Genomic DNA, 20,924 nt, shown 5'->3' with positions numbered 1-20,924 from the left:
TTTATGACTTACTGTGGGCGCTTAACTGATGTTGAGATGTGCTGGATTGCACTGCATACTTTGCAAATTGCTACACACGCCAGAGTCAGTAGGAATCAGAAGGAAGCTGTTTAGCCTTTTTATTGGCATTTTAACGATCAGTGAGGATTTTTTTTGATTCCAAGTCATTTCTGTGACTTGTGTAGATAGAACCTTGAGATGTCGTCACATATTAGATTTACATGTCTGTAATGCATTTTTTTCCATCCAGACCCCATTAGAAAAGGAGTATAACATTTACTTTCATACATGCTAAAACAAGCAAATGTAAATTATACACTGTCCTCATATTTACTAGCAGTCCAATGACAAATGAGGTACACGCATTCACTGCCGTCAGTCTCAGCAGCATTTCTTCATTTCCTGCCTGTGTCTGCATCCCCGATGCACCGCCAGCAGTCTCACCAGATGATTCAGATGTCTTTGCATAATCTGATCAGCCCAATTTCATTACCCTCACAAATTCAATACATTACGCGCTGCTGTCGTAAAGGATTAGCTGGTTACTATGGATACAGCGGAAGCTAAGCGTCCCATGCTAGAGGAAGAAGAATGACAGTGGACAAAATTCAAAAGCTACAGACGAATGCACAAATACACAAATGACTATTTTCCACAGCTAAGAGTCAGTCCCCTGACTTCACGCGCTGTTTAGCTGACTGTGTGCTACACCCATACAGCTCAGCACCACAAAGGGCTCTGATTTCCCTGCTCCAGGCAAGGATCCACTTTCATGTCTTGGCTGATTCATTAATCTCATAGAATCATCATCTGGCCCTTGACCTCTTGGGACCAATTTGTTTTGGTAACAACTATTACCCCTCACAAACATAGTACCCAGAGTCACAGGATACATAAACTTCTCCACCACTAGGAGATGGGTCATGCAAACTCCTCCAACTTATCGTAACAAAGCATCACTTCCAAGAATGACAGCAAGATTGCAGATAGGGCCGGCAAAAAAACAGCCATTGACAGGGTGCCCAGGCTCAGCCTTGGGGACAGGGTGGGGAGTTTCCGGGAAGAGTAAAACTAACTGCTCTTTGGAGTGGAAAAGGAGCCATCAGATCTGGTTTAGGGATGTGATTAAAATGCTTCCTGTACAGTTACCTCAGGACACATCCCATAGGGGGGGGGGATAGAGCAAAGCCAGATACTTATCAACAGACAACTTTCACCCTAAGCCCATGAAAGCTGTACTGTAGTTATTTGAGACACAAAAAATTAGTTGAAGGAAATAAACTCATAACAATACACACATATTGATGAGAAACATTATACAATGAGTCTGTGGTAGACCGTTAAACCAACATCTAGCCTGGTGTTTGCAGTGAATGTGCTTTCGCTTGTCTGACCATATTAATTCACTGCATTCAGAAAGACCTCATAAATCATTCAAAACTCATATCAGTCATGGGGCTAAATTGCTAAAATGATGCCGGGCTCCCTCCCGTGCAACGGTCTCTGATGCACACAAACACAAAATACTAGTGAGAGAGACACAATATTAAGTGTCAGATATCTAGTGCAGCCCTTTTATGTAAAAGATACTCAGTTACTGAGGGCCAAGTGGCACACAGTAAAGCTATTAGTCTATCTGAAGGCACAATTCTGTATCCCCAGGCCACTCTTATTCAGTCACTGTGACCGCCACTCAGTCTGCTTGGTGTGTGTGTGACTGTTTCAGACTCAGAGAGCATGATAGGGCATGCCTGTGACTCACATGCTAATCGCTTTAGCTGTGCATTGCCCATGCCCACAGCTACAAGGTGTGTCTGCCCAAGGTGAGTGTGTGTGTGTGTGTGAGGGAGGGAAGAAGGGGAGGGTCCTAAAGGCATCTTGCACGAGTGTAATCAACAATTATGGGATTAACCAAATTATGAAATTCTGTTATTTGACAGGCTCTTCCTTTCATTTTCATATAGCCTACACTGATCTATGGACAAACTGATATATAGTAGCAAAGGAAGGAGCAGAGCTACATGTCGTTGTGCGAGTGTGTCAGTCAGGTCATCTGCTCCAACTTTTAGATGCGATATTGTTAAAAAGTGAAACAGATTTTTTTCTTAAAAAGAGGAATACAAACAACAATGGCACCTCTGTAAATAAAAACTGACTCCTTAACATTAATTCAGTGGACTGATGACAGCAAACAACTGTTCACTAATAAACAAAACTGAATCATATACATTACTGGTATTTGTTGTCTTCTTTTGAGTATAACACTAGTGGCTGCTACAGTAAATAAGCCATACTGATTCTATAAAAAACAGACAGTTAACTACAAACTATTTAATACAGCCACTGTATTGTGAAACCAACAATAACTGATTAATACATATGCCACTTGATCAGGTGATCAAGTGGCATAAACTCAACAACTTTAACTTCGAGCAACTTGTGATCGACATCTGTCATATTCGATGAATTAAATGAATTGATTGAACACAAATAACTGATTTATTTTTAGTTGCAGCCTTTCCCACGACATCAATAATGTACCTAGCAACAGCAGACATAAAAATAAAAAAAATAAGTCCAGTAATTGTTTTACTTTAAATAAAAATTAATAGTAAATCCACTCCAGCACATCGTCAGGTACAGCTCACATTAGATTAAAAATACCGTTTGGGTCATTTTTTGGTATCATAAATAAGCCTTCTATGAATATTATTCTAGTATCATGGGGCTTTTTCGTCAGGGTAAACTTACACCACAGCTACCTCACTATTTCCATTTTGCCACGCAGCAAAATTGTTAATGTTCCCACCCATTTGGAAATCAATGCTCAAAACGAAATAAAGTCAAACTTACAGAAGCTGCAGTAAAAAGTCGAAGTGAACATCATATTCCTCTTTCCACATCTCGGATCTCGGAAATCAGCGGTTAAAGGCGCGCTACGGTCCGACCGCCTCATCATCCAGTAGTCGGTGAACTCTGCATCGGCCCGGTTTGGTCATTTAACTTTAAGCCAAGGCAGATTTCTTCAGCCGCGGGCAAGTTTTATATAATCGCAACCTATTAGGAGATGATCAGTGACACTGTAGCGTTATTCCACCACAGTGCGTGGTTGTTTGGAAGGCTTTCCTTGAAGTTTCTTGGTTGGTCTGAAAGCTCCACAGAGGGGAGGATGTTGGGGCGGAGCGACCGACTGGACAGACTTTTTCTGATGAATAGCGCTGTTCCTAGTGGTGGCTTTACAATGGCCCTGTGTGTCCCAGCCAACACAACTTCCTCTGCATTAACGGGCCGTGAGCCAGCAGATCAGTTCAACACCAGCTGGACGTCCTGTATTCTTAAAGTTCATCAAGTAGCCAGCAGTACATGCTCCATGATTTTTATTTTTTTCATTATGACTCAACATCCACGTATGACAACGAGAGTAAGGCCACCTAAGCTTGATATGACAAAAACTGGTGGACCCTATTTTGAAAGAGTTCACCACTGAATAGACAGATGATTCCAGGCTATCTGTAATCTACAATGAGGCATTTAGCTAAAAATAAATACAGATATAATAAAAAAGAGGTGACTGACTGATGGTTACTATGTTTTTATATAAATATAAGGCTCAGCCAAAAATAACCAATCATAGAACCACAGAATATTATTAGTACATTTGCTAACTTCCTCTTACTAATCTGATGGAAAGAAGAAGCATAGACAAAGAAAAGACAAAAAGTGCCAAATCTGGGGATAGGGTGTTAGGATTAAAAAAAAAGCTATATATATTATACACTTTATTAGGTACTCAGCCAATCACATGGCAGCAACTCAGTGCATTTAGACATGTAGACCTGATCAAGACAACCTGCTGAAGTTCAAACTGACTATCAGTAGGTGTAATGGTGTGGGGACAATAAGCTCAGTGTGGTCAAATGGCCTCCACAGTCACTGGATCTCAACCCAATAGTCCACCTCTGGGATGTGGCGGAGCATCATGGATGCATAGCTGACAAATCTGCAGCAACTGTGTGATGCTATCACACTAACATGGACCAAAATCTCTGAGGAATGTTTCCAGCATCTTGTTGAATCAGTGCCGTGAAGAATTAAGGCACCTCTGAAGGCAAAAGGGGGTCTGATGTGATATTAGCTAAGTGTACCTAATAATGTTTGGTGAGTGTATGTATTATATGTATTATAGTTACAAACAACAACAGTGATCAGAGCAGTTTTTACACAGCTAGTCATAAGTCTATGCTTTTTTGGAGAAACTTACTATGACTCATGGATAACCTTTGTCATTCACACACAATCCACACAGACTGCAGAATTTATAAATCTGTTGTAGCACATATGTGATGTTCTCATAGCAGCCAGCAGCACATGGGAAAAACTGACTCAGGTTTTCAGCAGTTAGCCGGAATAAGTTATATAAAAGAAATACTTCTTAAAAATATGTAGCCAATTAAAATGAGCTATTCTGTGCTCAAAAAGACCTTTGAGCTCTGCCTGCAATTTTTTAGACAAAAATTAACTCAATACATAAAAAGCCTTAGGAAACAATTTATTACAATAGTCTTGTTTCAGTCCACGTGTCCAAAACAGAAAGGTACAGCGTCACTGAAACTTTATTCGTTCTTTTAAAACATTTGGATTTGATAACTCTTGGTTGGAATTTGTTATTGTTGACCCTTGCAAGATACACAACAATAATTCTTAGATGAAACACTTTGTCTCACAAAGTGAACATGTGAAAAACAGGGCAGCCTAAATTTGTCAGTCATTTATATCTTTATAAAATACAGCTAAATAATGTTAATAGCGTGACACCAAGAAATACTTCCATCAGGAATAACAAAAAAAAAAAGAAGTAAACACTTAGTGTAGGTTAGTTTTTCCATCTTGAATGCTCTCATTCATACACACACACACACATACACAGAAACACACAGGACCCAAAAACCACCTACTCAGCTGCAAACAATGGACAATGGTGACCTCTTTTGGCTGGGTGAGACTAATTATGTTCAGGTGTGGGCCTGTTTAGTGAAACACCAAACACAGCAGCTTGATCTGACAGCAGCTAGAGATTAACAACATCTGCCCTAAAATCAGCAACAGTTTGAGCAGTGCATGCCCAGAATTGGACACAAATGTTTCATATACTGTAGTGTGCCTTCACTTCCACTTAACACATACACGAAGTGCTGACAAGATGCCTCACAAGAGAGAAACCCATGGTTAGAAAGACATAATTCAGCCAACACAGTCACTGCTACAGTAGGACTGTGGGATGTGTCATAAAACATAGAGTCGAGCTATAAATAGCCAGGGATAAATATGCTGGTGCTGAAATGATTCAGTTACTGCGTGTGCCTGTGGTGAGAGGGTGAAAAAGAGAATTTGTTTGCAAACCCTTTGTGTATACATCTATTTTTGTGTATGTAGGACTGTGTGTGTCCATATCACTGCCTGAGTGTGAGCCAGGAGAGGATAATCTGCAGGATGTTTCAGCAGTGCTATAGAACCTCGCTAAGGGTTTTATTCCCAAAGTGACATCCTTAAACGCGTGGTGTGTGTCTGTGTCTGTGTGTGTGTGAGAGAAAGAAAGACATAAAGAACTCCCATATCTCAGTCACCGAGTGAGTTAGAATGTGCGGGCATTAAACACAGTTTTTGTTTATGCATGCTTCTGGCCCACATGTCTTTCATGTGTATGTGTGTTTCTTCACTCAACACTGTGTATGAAAGAGATTAGTCCACACAGCAGAGCTGCTTCTCTGATATGGAAACAAACAGCCAGGCTTTTATCTCCTCTTCTTGATCTGGTAGGCTTGTGAGCCAGCAGGAGGAATACATATACACATATAAGCACATATATTCATGCAAATGTTCTGTTAAAGATGCAGCACATATCTATATATGCTGAGACACCTGCTCTTTTTTTCTTAAGTATTTCACTGCGTGTGTTCATTTTTAGAGCATGGATGCACCAGTGTAGTTTGCATTATCAGATAATCAGCCTGCAGCTAGTTGGCTCCACTGGGTAGATATAGCCTGCTTTGTAGTAAGCTGGTGGACAGACTGACTGACAGAGACTGTGCTTTCATGGCGGTTTTAGGCTCTACGATGGATTAAGGTTAAGCTTCACTGATGGTCCCCACAGAGCACAGAGGAACACAACTCAACATGTGAAGTAACAGTGACTAAGTAACCAAAAAAGATGTGACTGACTGTCTGATCCAGTGACTGACAAGCTGACAAACTACACAAATGTACTGGCTCAAACCTAAAAGGCAGGTTTGCTGACTAAGAGCACTGTCACTTCTTATTTGCATGTACTGGTTGGTATGTTTACAATATCTCCCATACTTTTTCCATATCTCTGTGGCCAGCTGCCCAGTTCACTATGTTCATTCACTGATATCAGAATAGACAGTAACAGTGGAGAGACTATCTACAAATACTTCTTAATCTACAAATACTGGCTGAAGTAAGATTAGGTTTCTTCTCTCCACCCAGAGTATTATCAAAGCTCCTGTTATGAAAGTTGAAGCTGAATTGTGGACAGACTGTATATGCACTAGGTCAGGAATGTCAAACATATGGCCCAACAAAGGGTCCAATTTGACCCACTGGATGACTTTGTACAGTGTGAAAATTGCAAAGAAGAGCATAAATTTGGGAATTCGGGACTTTTAACTGTTTTGGTCAGTTTGGCCTGGTATACCACACCTAAGTAAGCAAAAGATAAGCCATTAAATGACAGAAAATGAGTTTTTTTTTTAATTCTTTACTTCACATTTAATAACAGAAAAGCACCTGTTTTTTCACTATTTACTATATAATTTTATTTTTTGCCATTTTATTCATTTTATTACCATCTTGACACTTTGAATCATTTACCATTCATTTTATATATGGATGGCTTATTAAATAATACAATAATAGAAAAGTAAACAATTTGCAAGTTTTTAATAGGTCATTAGGCAATAATTTTACTGGTCCAGTCCACTTAAGATCAAATTGGGCTTTATGTGGCACATAAACTGCAATGAGTTTGACACCCCTGCACTAGGGCTTCAAAGTTTTCCAGCCAGTTGGATCAGTTTGAATATCTGTTTTGAGTGTTGCATTACATGAAAACAATGGTTCAAGATCAGATTAGTATTATAAATAACTGAAGCAAAGCATGGAGTAACACCCTCTCAGTTTCATTCACAAAGAGCATGTTAGACATGTGTACATCTGATTTATGACTCAGTAACAGTTTCTGCAGCATTTTGAGACACATATGCCGATCCAACTGCTTCACACTGCATGCCAATGTGTTTTTCTGCAAAGACACACCACTCTGCCTCTTCGGCTATATTATCATTTACATTCACTCACTATCACAAGAGACAGCAAACATCTGTGCTCTGCAGCAATGTTCAGAGGTGCACGTCTTGGAAGGCAGCCACCTCTGTTCATAAACACTAATTTACCTAAATAGTCACAAATTGATGGCTCAAATCTGTCAGCTGTTTTGGATGAATGATGTTTTCCATCATTTGTGTCTACACTGGATATTTCTGTCCATGAATGTATCCTAAAGACTTTCATATTTGCAATATCATAACATGTTCATATTTGTGGTTTTGAGTGAAACATTTGGACGCAGTCACAAGAATCTGGTAAACACATTTATACCCACCAAATTGTTACATTTTCCATCCATCATGATATCAGAATTTTAATTCTGAATTTGTCCAGGCAAAATAATAAATGGACAATGATAAATGTTTATAGCTGCACTTGCATAACGTCTTCTGCTGTAGATCTATGGAAAACATAATATGTACTTTTTCCACTTGTCCAGGGAGTGTAACTCTGTTTATAGCGACAGTCATAGCTTAATGAAGCACATTTCATTATGGTGTACAGTATAAACAACAGCAAGTTTGGGGAAACATAACAGAAAAATAAAACTTACCTCTGAGCTTTGTTTTCTTGTAAACAATGTTATGTTTTTATAAGTCTGATAATCTTTTTGGTCTTTGAATATAATTTTAAAATGACTGCATGTACTGTGTTGTAAATACTAGAGCTATTTTATTCTGAAAACAAGGGCACCTGTAAGTTACTGACCCCTGTATGAGGAAGTATCTATTTCACTTTGAGCAGTTTATCTATAAATGTGACACAACTCAGCATTGAAAATCATCATTTAGTGACTATTGTTGTGAATTCACTGTTGGAGGGTTTTATTTCCACTTCTCATGAATTAGTTTAAGAATCACTTAATGTGGCAGACATTTTGACTATTTGCTGGTCTCGAGCATTCTGGTGTTTCTTAACACAATGCCAAGGAGGAAAACCATTAGCAATGCTCTCAGACAAGCAACTGTTGCTGCCCTATCTGGAAAGTGTTTTCAAATCATTTAAGTCCACCATTCTACAGTGAGAAAGATTATTCACAGGTGGAAATCATTCAAGACATTTGCCAATGTTCCCAGAAGTAGACATCCCAGCAAATTCCCCCTAAGGTCAGACCGTGCAGTGCTCAGAGGAATGGGTTTCAGTTAGCATGTTAAATGTTAAAGGTCATGACAGGATGACTGGGAAAAAGAATGAACAAGTATGGCTTGTTTGGAAGGGCTGCCAGGAGAAAATCTCTTCTCTCTGAAAAAGAACATGGCAGTGCAGCTTAGGTTTTCAGAGCTGCATCTGAACAATGTCCTTTGAACAGATGAGACCAAAGTGAAGAAGTTTGTCCATAATGCAGAGCACTACATTTGGCAAAAAACAAACACAGCATATCAGCACAAACACCTCATACAAACGGTCAAACACAGTGGTGGAGGGGTGATGACTTGGGCTTGTTTTGCAACCACAGGACCTGGGCACCTAGCAGTCATTGAATTAGCCATGAACTCCTCTGTGTACCAAAGTATTCTAGAGTCAAATGTGAGGCCATCTGTCTGACAGCTAAAGCTTGGCTGAAACTGACAGAGAGTGTACTATCTTTTACCATGACTGTACACGCTCTAACTGAAAATCACTGTTATCTACAGACTTTTTTCAGTACATAGCAGAGGTATTACATCCAAAGTCACAGTGGAAAATGCAGTGCAACCCCCCCACCCCCACAAAGACGAATACATGGCAGTAACGCCACAGTCTAAAAGATAGAGTAGCATCCATCCATCTATCCATTTGCTTCCGCTCATCCTGTTCAGGGTCGCAGGGGGGCTGGAGCCTATCCCAGCTGTCATAGGGCGAGAGGCGGGGTACACCCTGAACAAGTCGCCAGCCTGTTGCAGGACCAACACAGAGACAAACAACCTTTCACACACACATTCACGCTGTCATTCACACCTATGGGCAATTTAGTGTAGCCAATTAACCTAACCCCAGTAAGTGCATGTCTTTGGAATGTGGGAGGAAACCGGAGTACCCGGAGGAAACCCATGCAAGCACGGGGAGAACATGCAAACTCCACACAGAGAGAGGGAGAGACCTGGGCCAAGGTGGAATCGAACCCAGGCCTTCCAGATGTTATTCTAACTGTGAGGCAGCAGTGCTAACCACTGCGCCACCGTGCTGCACTAGAGTAGCATCCAAGTCTGAAAAGTGAAGCCAACACAGAGGTTTCTTCAACTTGCTTTCTTTCTAATCACCAGTGGGAGGCACCTCTTCTGTTTGCAAAGGAAGACAGATTATATAGAAGTCTAGAGGAAAACATTTTTATAAATTATGGGCCAAGCAGTGTATGTTTTAGAATGGGCCTATTGTGAATGACAAGTTACTACAATATGAGTGTGTGGTGTCCCTTGGTTTCTCAGTCAGTTCCCCTTCATACTCATGAAATCCAATTAAAAAAACAAACAAGCAAGAAAGCATCAGACAAAATGCTTAGCGTGAGACTTCAAGATGGGACATCACTAATCAATGGGTGACATCATTGTGGCTATGTCCATCTGTTATATACAGTCTATGAGTGGCACCAAAATTGAAACTATTTTTAAAAAAAATCTGAGCATTTATGACAAACATTCTGGAAATGGGCCAACCAGATGATTCAAAAGAAAATGTCTGCCAAGCTGAAAGACTGACTGACTTGCTGTTTTTTATCCTTGGCTCTGCAGCTGCTCTGTCCTGCAGTGAAAAAGACTTGTTGTCCATGATGTCCAAGGTGCCAAAATGTGTAATTGTGGCAATTCTCTGGCTACCCACCAGACAAAAAAGGAAGTAGGCAGACAAGAAGAATGAAAGAAGACACTGCAGGGGAAATGGAGGAGGATGGTGTGTGTGTGTGTGTGTGTGTGTGTGTGTGTGTGTGTGTGTGTGTGTGTGTGTGTGTGTGTGTGTGTGTGTGTGTGTGTGTGTGTGTGTGTGTGTGTGTGTGCGATAGCTGCAAAATGAGATAAAGTGAGATGAGATGGATCAAGTGGAGAAATGAATCAAGAGGCAGGAGGTGACATGGTGGAAACAAAGACACTGAATGAAAGAATAACAGAGAAGAAGAAATGAAACACAAAAAAATGCATTTAACATGGAAGAATTCAAAATAACTAGCCTTTTATTGTTTGGCACTGACAAACAGATGTTTTACAAACCCTCTGAATCACAAAAAGCTTGCAAGATATGAATTTTAAGTTTCATTTTTACCTTCTCTTGAACAGTAGCCATACAAGAAAAAAAAAGTTCATTACCACTGTGGTGTTTTCTTTGCTTTTCATTTTTTCATGTACAATCCTTCTAGAGAATATTAAAAGACAAACTCCATTTGCACTGGAATTCCCAATGCTTTTAAAGGCTCCCTTTTTAATAGACTGAAAAACAACATCTGAATGGACATCAAGGACTAAATAATTGGATACTGTTAGCATACTTAAACTTTCCCTTTAAGACTGACTAGCAGATGTATCCACTCTAGATTTAAGTGCTCAAATGTCTGGCAAGCTGGCTAGCATGGAGCAATAATCACCCACTTACACACATACACACTCACATTCACTCTAAGACCCTGCTGGGCCAAGTAAAGCTGAAGACGATGATGTCATGACATAAACAATAGCTCATTCAGCTTGGTGCTGGTGGTCAGGAAGCAAAACTGCCCCTAAAGTACAACATCTGTAGACTAGGGAGAGAGAGAGAAGGAAAAAAACAAAAAGCAGAATCTTTCATTCATCACTAGCAGAGTCTGAGCACAAATCCCAACACTTAGCTGAGCAGATAATGTCAGAGGTCTGTGCATCCATCTGGAATTCCAGTATGTTTATAACTCAAGAAACTGTGCGGTGGGGGTGGCTGGTGAACAAGCCACAGGGACCATGCATACACCAGCCAGGCAGACTTGTAGCCATAGTTCAAGTTACATGTTTTCTCCATATGGTTCCCGTTACTGCTTCCCTTTTCATCAGCTCTGCACTGTCTCCTTCAACCCTTTTTACTGCTATTAAGGTAATTAGATGGAAGAAAGTCATGTCAGATGTTGCTGTGTCCCCACAATCCCCAGTGGTCTGTGCAACTACTGGTCTGATAAGGCTTACTGACCAATAGAGCCAGTTTGGTTCTGCATATAATTTGCTTTTCCAAGTAGAGCCTTCAACCTTCTGCTGAAAATTCAGAAGATATTGACAGACTGATACTAAAAGTTGTGTTTTTTCAGATGAACAGGCAACACAAAGTTCCCACCTGACCCCCTCATGATGAGCTAATTTTTTCGTACAATAACTTTAGCATTTCCATTGAAGCCATGCAACATTTTACCTTCACATTATGAAAATAGATTCAGTACATAGGGGTGAATGGTAATTTGGCACTTGTTAATTAGCATTTTTTTCCCAGCATTTTTGATGCTTCTTAAGTACAGGACAATTTTCAGGGCTTTTTTTTTGCCTTGATTTCAATATTTGGTTCAGTTTTTTGTGTTTTCTGAAATACCTGGAAAAAATGACAGGCCATTATTTTAGGAAGGTGTCGACATTTAAGCTCTGTTAAAAACTGCAACCAAATCAGCTTTACTCACTGTAAGTGTCACAGTCTAAAGGCTAAATTTGTGCTTTTGTTAAGCATAATTTTCTCTGTAACCAACTTTGCGCATCAATACAGAATATGTCTTAGTTTCTATTGCAAAACTCCACCAAGTTCATGTCTGTGCCATAGAGAGGTACCCTGGCTGTTTGATCTGTTTTCTGATGATGACATAAGATGTCGTCATCTTTGTGAACCAACACGTAGGGTTCCAAGCCAACATATTATTGGTCAAAATGTCCAAAAACATTTTCTTCGTCAAGAACCAAAGTGCTTCCCTTGTGGTTGGAAAAGCCCCAAGAGTTTGTGAGTTGGAGCTGTTCTGTTCACACAGGTCATTCATTATGCTGATAGGCTACCATGGATATTATGTAGTGTAGCTCTCTCATAGAAAACTACCAAATTGTGTTTCTTTTCAAATGGTCATCTGTCATACATAGACCTTCCTTCATTTGACAGTACTGAGGTTATCTCCCGTTACTGCATGCTTTAAGCAAAATGGCTGGAGAGAGCAGATACTCGAGCTACAATCTGAAAGTCTGATGAATAAACTCTCTGTATGCCTTTACCAAGGGCTCAGTCACAACCAGCTCCCCTCATTTCAAATGCAGCACTCCTGTTTCAACAGTCCCACTAGCTCCATAAAAATGTTAAGGCTACCCCTATACTGCAACTTTTTGTTTGCTCAGTGTGGCTTAAGCCTATTATGTGAATGCAGCAATGGCAGTGAATGCTGGAGTGCACAAAACTGTGAAACCATGAACACTGCATCGAGGTTATTTTACAGACTTTATGTCGGTTTTGCATGTGTGAACAAATAACTGTCTTTTGAAAAGACAGGCTGCCTCATTCATTCCCAGCCAGCCCTCCCTGTCGCCCTCTCTAAGGGTCTACAGCTGGGCCTCACTTGCCACCTACTGGTTAAGCTGAGGTCACATTAATTTAATTGCACTTGAGTAAGACATCTGCACAAGGCTTGAACCACCACATACCCTGGAAGCTGTCATCAGTCATCTAAATATTCATCAAACTGTGTGTAATGTTGGAATTGTAAAATAACCCATTTGGTATAATAAAAAAAAAACATCCCCATTTTAGATATACAGTTGAACTGCACCATATTTTCTCAGGGATTGTCTCATTTATGTTTAAACCAAAGTCATCCCTTTAGAAAAATGTAAAGGAGTGGAACTAAAGTAAAACTTACCTGACAGAGTTAGTCATGGCTCCCTGGCAATCTGTGTGATAGCCATTCGGGATGGCCCAGCGTCCACCCTGGCTCAGCACAAACTCTGACCTGCTCCCTGGTATGGTGGTCCTCAGAGGGCTTCCTCCTACTCCAGCCACTGCTCCAGCATTTTCCCCAGCTGTGAGTTCAGCCTCAGCCCCTTCTTGCTCCTGAACTGTAGCCAACTCCAGCTCCAGAGGTTCAGGACCCTGTAACAGTGCCCTCTGTTGGATGAGCGGCGTCAGTGGCGCCTCAAAGCTAACGCAACTGTCTGTCTCGTCTGTGAGTGACAGCACGTCCAAAGAGTCAAGGCTGCTGTAGCAGGTCCCACCCCGGAGCAGGGCAGACTCCACGATGCGCTCAAACGTGGAGCTGAAGCCATCTTTGTTGTCCACCTTACTTTTCTCCCTTTCCTCCTCCAACTCTCTCTCCTCTTCCTCCTCTTCTTCCTCATCCTGAACATCGACCTGCTCAACAATCTGTTCAAACGCCGAGCTGAAACTGTCCTGGTTTTCTCTGCCATCCCCTTCTTTGTGGATCTCTTCCTCTTCTTCCTCCTCTTCCTCCACTTCTGTGTCAGCCTGTTCTACAGTTGTCTCAAAATTAGAACTGAAAGTGTCCAAGTGTGTTTGTGTCGCCCCCTCTTCTCCTCCTTCATCCTCCTCAACCGCTTCATCTTCATCGTCATTCCCAGCTATACCGTTTGCCAATCTATACCAACAGGAAGAAAAGAAAATATGTCACCTAAGCACATGAAAATGGATAAACATGCAAAAAAAGATCTGAGGAGTGAACCAAGACCAAGATGAAAAGCACTGTGCTATTTACTACGGTATGAACAGCTGAGAATTCATCTAACAAAGCATCACTATTTCATCCCTTTTCATTAAAAGAAAATGTTAACTGTACTTTGCTGTGGGTATGTCTTTATTTTTCTGAGCATTTTTTGCTTTTCACATAACAATCTGCTAGTAAGGCACATTTTTCTGCCACATGTTGAGCTTTTTACAGACTGCCCTCCACTAACGTCTGTCTTTCTGGGACAGTTGGAGAACTGGGAACTAGTTGCTGGGTCCCTTAGCTCTTTAAATATTTTTCTGGTGTTTTTCTTCAGCTCATTTAGTTGGGGCTTGTTGACTATTTATTTTGTAAAATGTGAGTAAAGCACATTAGGCTAATTATGTACAAAGGGAACCACATCCAATTTATCATCAAAAATATTCAAATTAGTAAACTCAAATAACATAGACACAGTCTCACTGACCAAAATATAAGGTTAAGGAAGCTGTGTTTGTCTGTTGCTATATGATCTCGTGTGTGCTTGCTTTGACACCTTAATGTGAAAAAATCTGGACAAAAATTGTTCACAGAAAAAAGAAAGATAAATGCAATTCTGTGCACTAACCGGCCAGCTTGTTGAGAATTGGTTGCCTCCTCTTCTGTGCATGGGTGAATTTCTTCATTTTCCTTCCCCTCCTCTTCCTCTTTCATCTCCTCCAGCTCATGTGTTGTCTCCACCCCCGTTAAGCTTTCCTCCATATTTTTACATCCTTCCCCCCTCATCCCTTCCCTGTCCCCCTCTGCCTCTCTTCCTGTCTGCTGATGTTCATCCTGGGCCCTGTCTTCGCTCTCTTCTTTCAACTCACCATCTCCTCTATCACCTTTTATTTTCACCCCTTCTCCTTCTCTGTGTATCTCCCCCTCTGCCTCTCTTCCTGTCTGCTGATGCTCATCCTGGGCCCTGTCTTTCCTCTCTTCTTTCAACTCACCATCTCCTCTATCACCTTTTATTTTCACCCCCCCTTCTCCTTCTCTGTGCGTCTCCCCCTCCTCTCTTTCTTTGACCTCCTCTTCTTGTTTCCCTTCCTCTGTCTCTTCCTTCGCCCCAGCATCCAGCTTGTCATCATCTGGCTTGTTGTGTGTCTCTTTGGGAGGGTCAGTGGTGGTGCTTGTACTGGGCTCTACTGGGTTCTCTGGTGGGGTGGGAGAGGGCAGAGCCTGCCCCTCCTGGGTCATGGTGCCCTTCCCTGAGGGGGAGGGGTGACTGTCCACTTGGTCAGAAGATGCAGATTAAATCCGCAATCCACAAAGTACCCTCTGCAGAGAAAAAGAAGGGAAGAACGGAAAGGAATACCACCATGAACCACAGCAGTTGTTTGATTATTTCTCAAATGAGAGTGACATCTGCGCTTTTCTCTGCAAGTCGCAGAGGTCACGCTTAACAAAGCAGCAGCTGTGCATATGCGTGTTTTTAGGTGTGCAAGCCAGCGTTAGAGAAAGACATACAGTGTATGCCTGGAACATTATGTCCTCTGCAGCAGATGATCCCAAAACAGTTCTGAAAGGAGGGCGGCGAAAGGCAGAGGAACACAGGCAGGCACAGAGATTCTCAGCAGATTCCTTATAATACTAGCTCCTCTTGATCTCCATGGAGATGCCTGCCTTCACTGCACTTAACCCTGTGATGTCTAAGTCATCAGCGGTGATAGCCCTAATCACAGCCCCCTAGACCCTAAACTCTATGTTAGGGTTAAGGGGCTAGAATGACTTTTTCTGTTTTTTTTTGTCTCCTGATTGTCAAGACTTGGGAAAACAATAATGTTAGGTTCATCACTGTTGATGTCTTAAACTTCACTGGGTCAATGCATGATAGAAATCTGAACACGTATTGTAAAGGTCTGCTGTTACTCTGTTTTGCACAGTTGCTTGCAGCCAAGACCTTTGTTCATCTTCCTCTAACATTTCTGGAGCTCAAGGGCAAATGCTAATGAACAGCTACAGTCCTGCAGAGGTAGTAAACTGTGAATTAATGCTGCTATTGATGTATTTTTCTTTTATAATTTATACATAGAGAGACTTGGTGAGCATAAAAATTATACATTTACGTTTTTTGAGGTCTGATGAATGGATGGTGTGAAATAGTGACTGACAGAAAATTCAATAATTGATAAATGATGAGTGGTTTCTTAGTCATTGTTAGCCAAAAATGCAAAGTTCCAGCTTCTTATATTAGAGGTTTTATTGTCTTTCTCCACTGTAAAGTTTAGGCTTTTGATTGTTGGTTCCACAAAAAGTCAAGCAACTTTCAAGGTTCAATCTTTAAAATACAAAGACTGAAACATGAACATCTATGACATGGCAGTCGGATAAGCTTCATCAGCTGAGGGAGCTTGTGTGATACTGTGAAAGCTCCAGAACAGATGTTGATTTGGCCAAATGCTTTTCCAAGCTGTTTCCAAGATCAAGAATATTTGATTTTCCGTGTATTTGCTACGTTGTGCTATGTGTCAGTATCATAAAGAGGAGAGCCAGGAAGCAGCCCTGTCTGTCTGCTCCTGCTTTACTGCTTCTCTGCTTTGCTGAATCATCCACAGCTTGGGAATTGCAGCACAACTGCGGTAAAATATTTAGTGGAATTCATAGCTTCTTCTGATGGCATGCAGCTGTAGGTAAGGACCCTGTTAGGCTGAAATGAACATCCATATTTTTGCCATAAAAACTCAGGTTTCGCAGGGGAAAAATTCTCTGTCAAACTGTGCAGAAAAGCTAAACCATGGTAGAGAGGACAAATTTATGGCAGGCTAGGACGTGAGCCAAATTTGTTGCAAGTGCTTTGGCTTACCCCCTGAGTGTGAGGACACCACAGGCCCACGGTTTCATCAGAGCTGCAAAAGGATGATGCAAATTTATGCAGAGACCCCCCCCCCCCCCCCCCCCCCCCAAAAAAAAATCATACAAAGTTGTTGCACAAATACAAGTTAGAGCTCTGACTGTGGGAATGTTATTGTAGACACATTTAAAAAGCAAAAATACAAAAATAGGAGTGCATCTTGCTTGTCACATTTCAGTCCAAAAAGGCAAAGCCAGAAATGCACGTAAACGTTTGAAAATACAACAAAACACAACACAGGCACAACCAAGCACCGTGTCTCTGCGACTGTAGTCTCCTCTAATCTTCATCCTCTCTCTGACTGCTGCTGCGATGATCTCAAAGGACCGACAGATTTCGGAACAAAATCTTTCTGAATACACCATCAGTGACTGGCCGACTCATTTTCTTTTGATTGTTTTTTTTTGTCTTTTACTAGAAGGATTACGGCAGTGGTTTGCATTGCTCATAAGCCACCAGACAGTTTCAGTGTGTTCATGTGTCCATGAAAACATCCTAGTTTTTAAAACAAGACATTTAAAACTGCATTATAGCACACTATGAAAAGTGCATCTCAAAAATTGATAATGAATCTGAAAGCTTCTTAAGCCTAACACATTTCTGGATAAGAATCTGCTGACTGTTCCCTAATATTATGAGCTCAAATATTCCCAAACTCTGGTGCTCACACTTCCAATGGAGCTTTGCGGATTTCATATTTGCGTATATGTATGAGGCATATGAACAATTTGCATGTATTTATGCTATTCCACAAAGTGGAATTTGCAAATATTATCACGCAGTGAAATGCACACACGCACATGAACAGACACACAAATAAAGCAATGAAACATTTCCATAAATGGAAACAGTGAACGGTTATGAAACCAGACACGATAAGTGGGAATTCTGTCTCTCCCTCTCTGTGTGTCTCCAGTGTCCTGTTTTTCTCCCACACTGTCTTCCTCATCTGTTCACCATTATGTTTTCTGCTATCTCACAGTCTAACTCCGCACTCTCTGCCACTCATTTTGCAGTAATTGAGGTAAATGGGTCTTATCCAGAGGAGGTGAAAAAAGAAGGATAGTGGAAGTGAGCAGCACTATGAATCCGGCTCCTGAGGAAAGAGAGAGCAGATGTGCTCAGACTCCCCACATGGACGGATGAAGAAAACACAGCCAATGAGAGAGTGTGTGTGTGTGTGTGTGTGTGTGTGTGTGTGTGTGTGTGTGTGTGTGTGTGTGTGTGTGTGTGTGTGTGTGTGTCTGTGTCTGTGTGTGTGTGTGTCTGTGTGTGTGTGTGTGTGTGTGTGTGTGTGTGTGTGTGTGTGTGTGTGTGTGTGTCTACATATACAATGGCTATCAGGATGGATGCACACATCCCACTTTTGTTAGCAGAACACTGGGGCTCTTAAGCTTTATCAATTTCCTTTAATTGTGATCAGACAACCTGCCAATCATGTGACTGACACGCAAACATGTGCACACATCTGAAATCATGCCATCACCTAGAAGTGTAACCCACCAATCCAGTGAGAATGATGGATAAAAGGCCAAGTTGCCATTAAATCGCTTTTCTTCCCTCTTGTGCCTTTTATATCTCTGTATCTGTCTGCATATGTTTCATCTCACACACACACACACACACACACACACACACACACACACACACACACACACACACACACACACACACACACACAGACACTGCAAAGACTGGACATAGACATACACCACAGTGTGATTTATTGATCCCTGAGACACAGAGCCGCAGTCCAATGGGAGTCACTGGTGATAAGCATGACCGGTCACTATCAGCAGCAGAAAAGCAACACTACTGAGATAATAAGAGTGGAAAGGAAAACACTGAGAAGCTCTTACAGGAACACAAAGCTCACAGTGGTACTGAAGCTGCTGCTGCTGCTACCTTAGATCCTCAAATTCAATACCTATTTAAGTTTAATTGTACATGTGCTTACTTTTTATAAGAAGGGGAACTCTTTGTGACTGAAAACATGGCAAAATGCTGACACACACAAGATCACATTTAAAATCTACTTTTTAAAAAAAACAAACTCTGTCACTGATTTAATATATAAACAAAGTACTAACAATATTAATATAATTAATTCAATTTCAAAGAAGTATATACAGTATTTTTTGTATCTGCCTTTACTTGTCAAAAAAAATGTCCCAAATACATAATACAGCACAAGCAGCTAAATACACTGTTCAGATGACATGACAGCAAAGTTAGCAGTGGAGGAGGTAGAGTTGGGAAATTGGATGAATATACTGACTACTGAAAGTTTGCATGTTTTTCCTAATTCTCCTGTAGTTACTGAGTTCCTCTCAGTCCAAAGACACGCATGTTAGGTTAACTATCCTAATTGGATACAGGAGTGATTGCAAGCGTGAATGGTTATCTGTCTCTGTGTTAGCCCTGTGATAGACTAGTGGTCTGTCCAGGGTGTAACCTGTCTGTTGCCCTGTGACAGCTGGGATGACCTCTGGCTATGTTAACTAAATCGATAAGAGGATGGATGGATGGATACTGACTAGTACATTTTTTGGCTAATATTTGTGCCTTTTTTTTTTTTTTGTTCTATTGCTCTAATTTACTGGTCTTCCTTCTTTAGCACAACTGCTCAAGGACATGTCTGCCATTTTTGTGGTGTTGAGCCAGAGTAGAAAGTTGTACACAGATACTGATAGACTGATATGATGGAAATTCTCATGAACCATTAATGTAGCACCATGGAAACTTGGTATTGTATAGTTAAGTGCTGTCGCGACCACAGACATTATGTCAATAAAATTCAACCATCTGTAGCAACAACAGGCAAAATAACCGATGCAAAGTGCATGGGTCTCGAACTTTTCTCACCTTTGACATGAGCAACTGTCAATCACCATATATCAATCACCAGCTATACTGGTGATTGATATATGAAAGAGTGGTAAATGTGCTACCTACAAAACCTACAAAACTGGAATGTCTTCTGGCAAACTGACCATTAATTGCAAAGCAATTTGCAGAATCCCTTTATACGTAGGTGGGACTTCAACAAGGTAGACGAGCTACCTTTTGTCTGATGCGTCCACACATCATGGGTTGTCTATCCTGATTTTTTGCTAGGCATCCTTCATCTGATGCATTTGGTCCTATGTGTATAGGCTATATAAAGACTATATCAAAAATGATCCCAAACATGGGATTTTCTTTATTGATTTTTGCATCAACAGAGTGTGTGCATGCAAGAGTAGTGTGAGGCTGTGCTGCACACATTTTGGCAAATATATCAGCAAACAGTGTTTGTTGGCTTCACAGTGGTCGGCTGGAAAATGTTAACATGTAACTCAACCCTAGTGAGTAGACAGTCTGAAATAGTGCATGAACTCCCACTTGGACATTTTTGAATGATTGCAGCAACAGACGTTATGTGCAAGTCTAAAGCGAATGTCTTTAAACTATATAGCTTCCATTTTCTCAGACTTAAGAGACCTTCTCCAGAATCAAAGACATTATACAGTTATTTCCACAGGCCAGCCTGACCTTTAAGTGTAAAGTTGGGTTCTTTTACTCATTTAATACATAAAACAGGATACTTTTGTGTCTATAAGCACAGCACTCTTCAAGTGGAGTTGCACCTTGGCCAAATTTCATTGGCAGTCACTGAATGTAATGTGATGCAGTGGAGAGGATTACCCAGGATTCCCTGGGAGTTTAACAAATGACAAGCAACACAATAGGAAAGAAAATCAGGATGTTGGTTTTTAATATGATGTAAGTGTTGTACTAGCCTTAACTTTATATTATAGAAACTGACCTTCTGCTCTATGAAGGCTTAATCATTTTAATCCATTAATCTCCGTCTAGCTATCTCTATCTAGTAAATCTTTTTGGAAGCACTAGTCTGCCTGCAGACACTTATGTTGAGCATCTCTGCACCACCTTTCACTGATTTTAAGTGCTTGAGCAGGCCATCAATTGATACTTTCAACTTGCCTGACCTCATTACATTTGCAGTGCTGGCCCTGT

The 20,924-nt window shown here is 40.9% G+C and overlaps 1 protein-coding gene across 2 annotated transcripts in view; it reads right to left on the bottom strand.

Moving 5' to 3' along the window:
- psd2 (pleckstrin and Sec7 domain containing 2) overlaps positions 1-20,924 on the bottom strand; it is a 34,740-nt gene that overhangs the window by 10,182 nt on the left and 3,634 nt on the right. For both annotated transcript variants that reach the window (XM_030739394.1, XM_030739396.1), the window contains exons 2-3: positions 14,640-15,331; positions 13,214-13,945 (exon numbers count right to left, since the gene is read on the bottom strand). In XM_030739394.1, the coding sequence (XP_030595254.1) occupies positions 13,214-13,945; positions 14,640-15,250 (1,343 nt within the window). In that variant the 5' untranslated portion in view covers positions 15,251-15,331. The remainder of the gene's footprint in view (positions 1-13,213; positions 13,946-14,639; positions 15,332-20,924) is intronic.

The sequence above is a fragment of the Archocentrus centrarchus genome, chromosome 10, assembly GCF_007364275.1.
Source record: "Archocentrus centrarchus isolate MPI-CPG fArcCen1 chromosome 10, fArcCen1, whole genome shotgun sequence".
Taxonomy (NCBI): domain Eukaryota; kingdom Metazoa; phylum Chordata; class Actinopteri; order Cichliformes; family Cichlidae; genus Archocentrus; species Archocentrus centrarchus.
The sequence above is the reverse complement of the archived record's forward strand: the minus strand, read 5'-3'. Positions and strand labels throughout refer to the sequence as shown.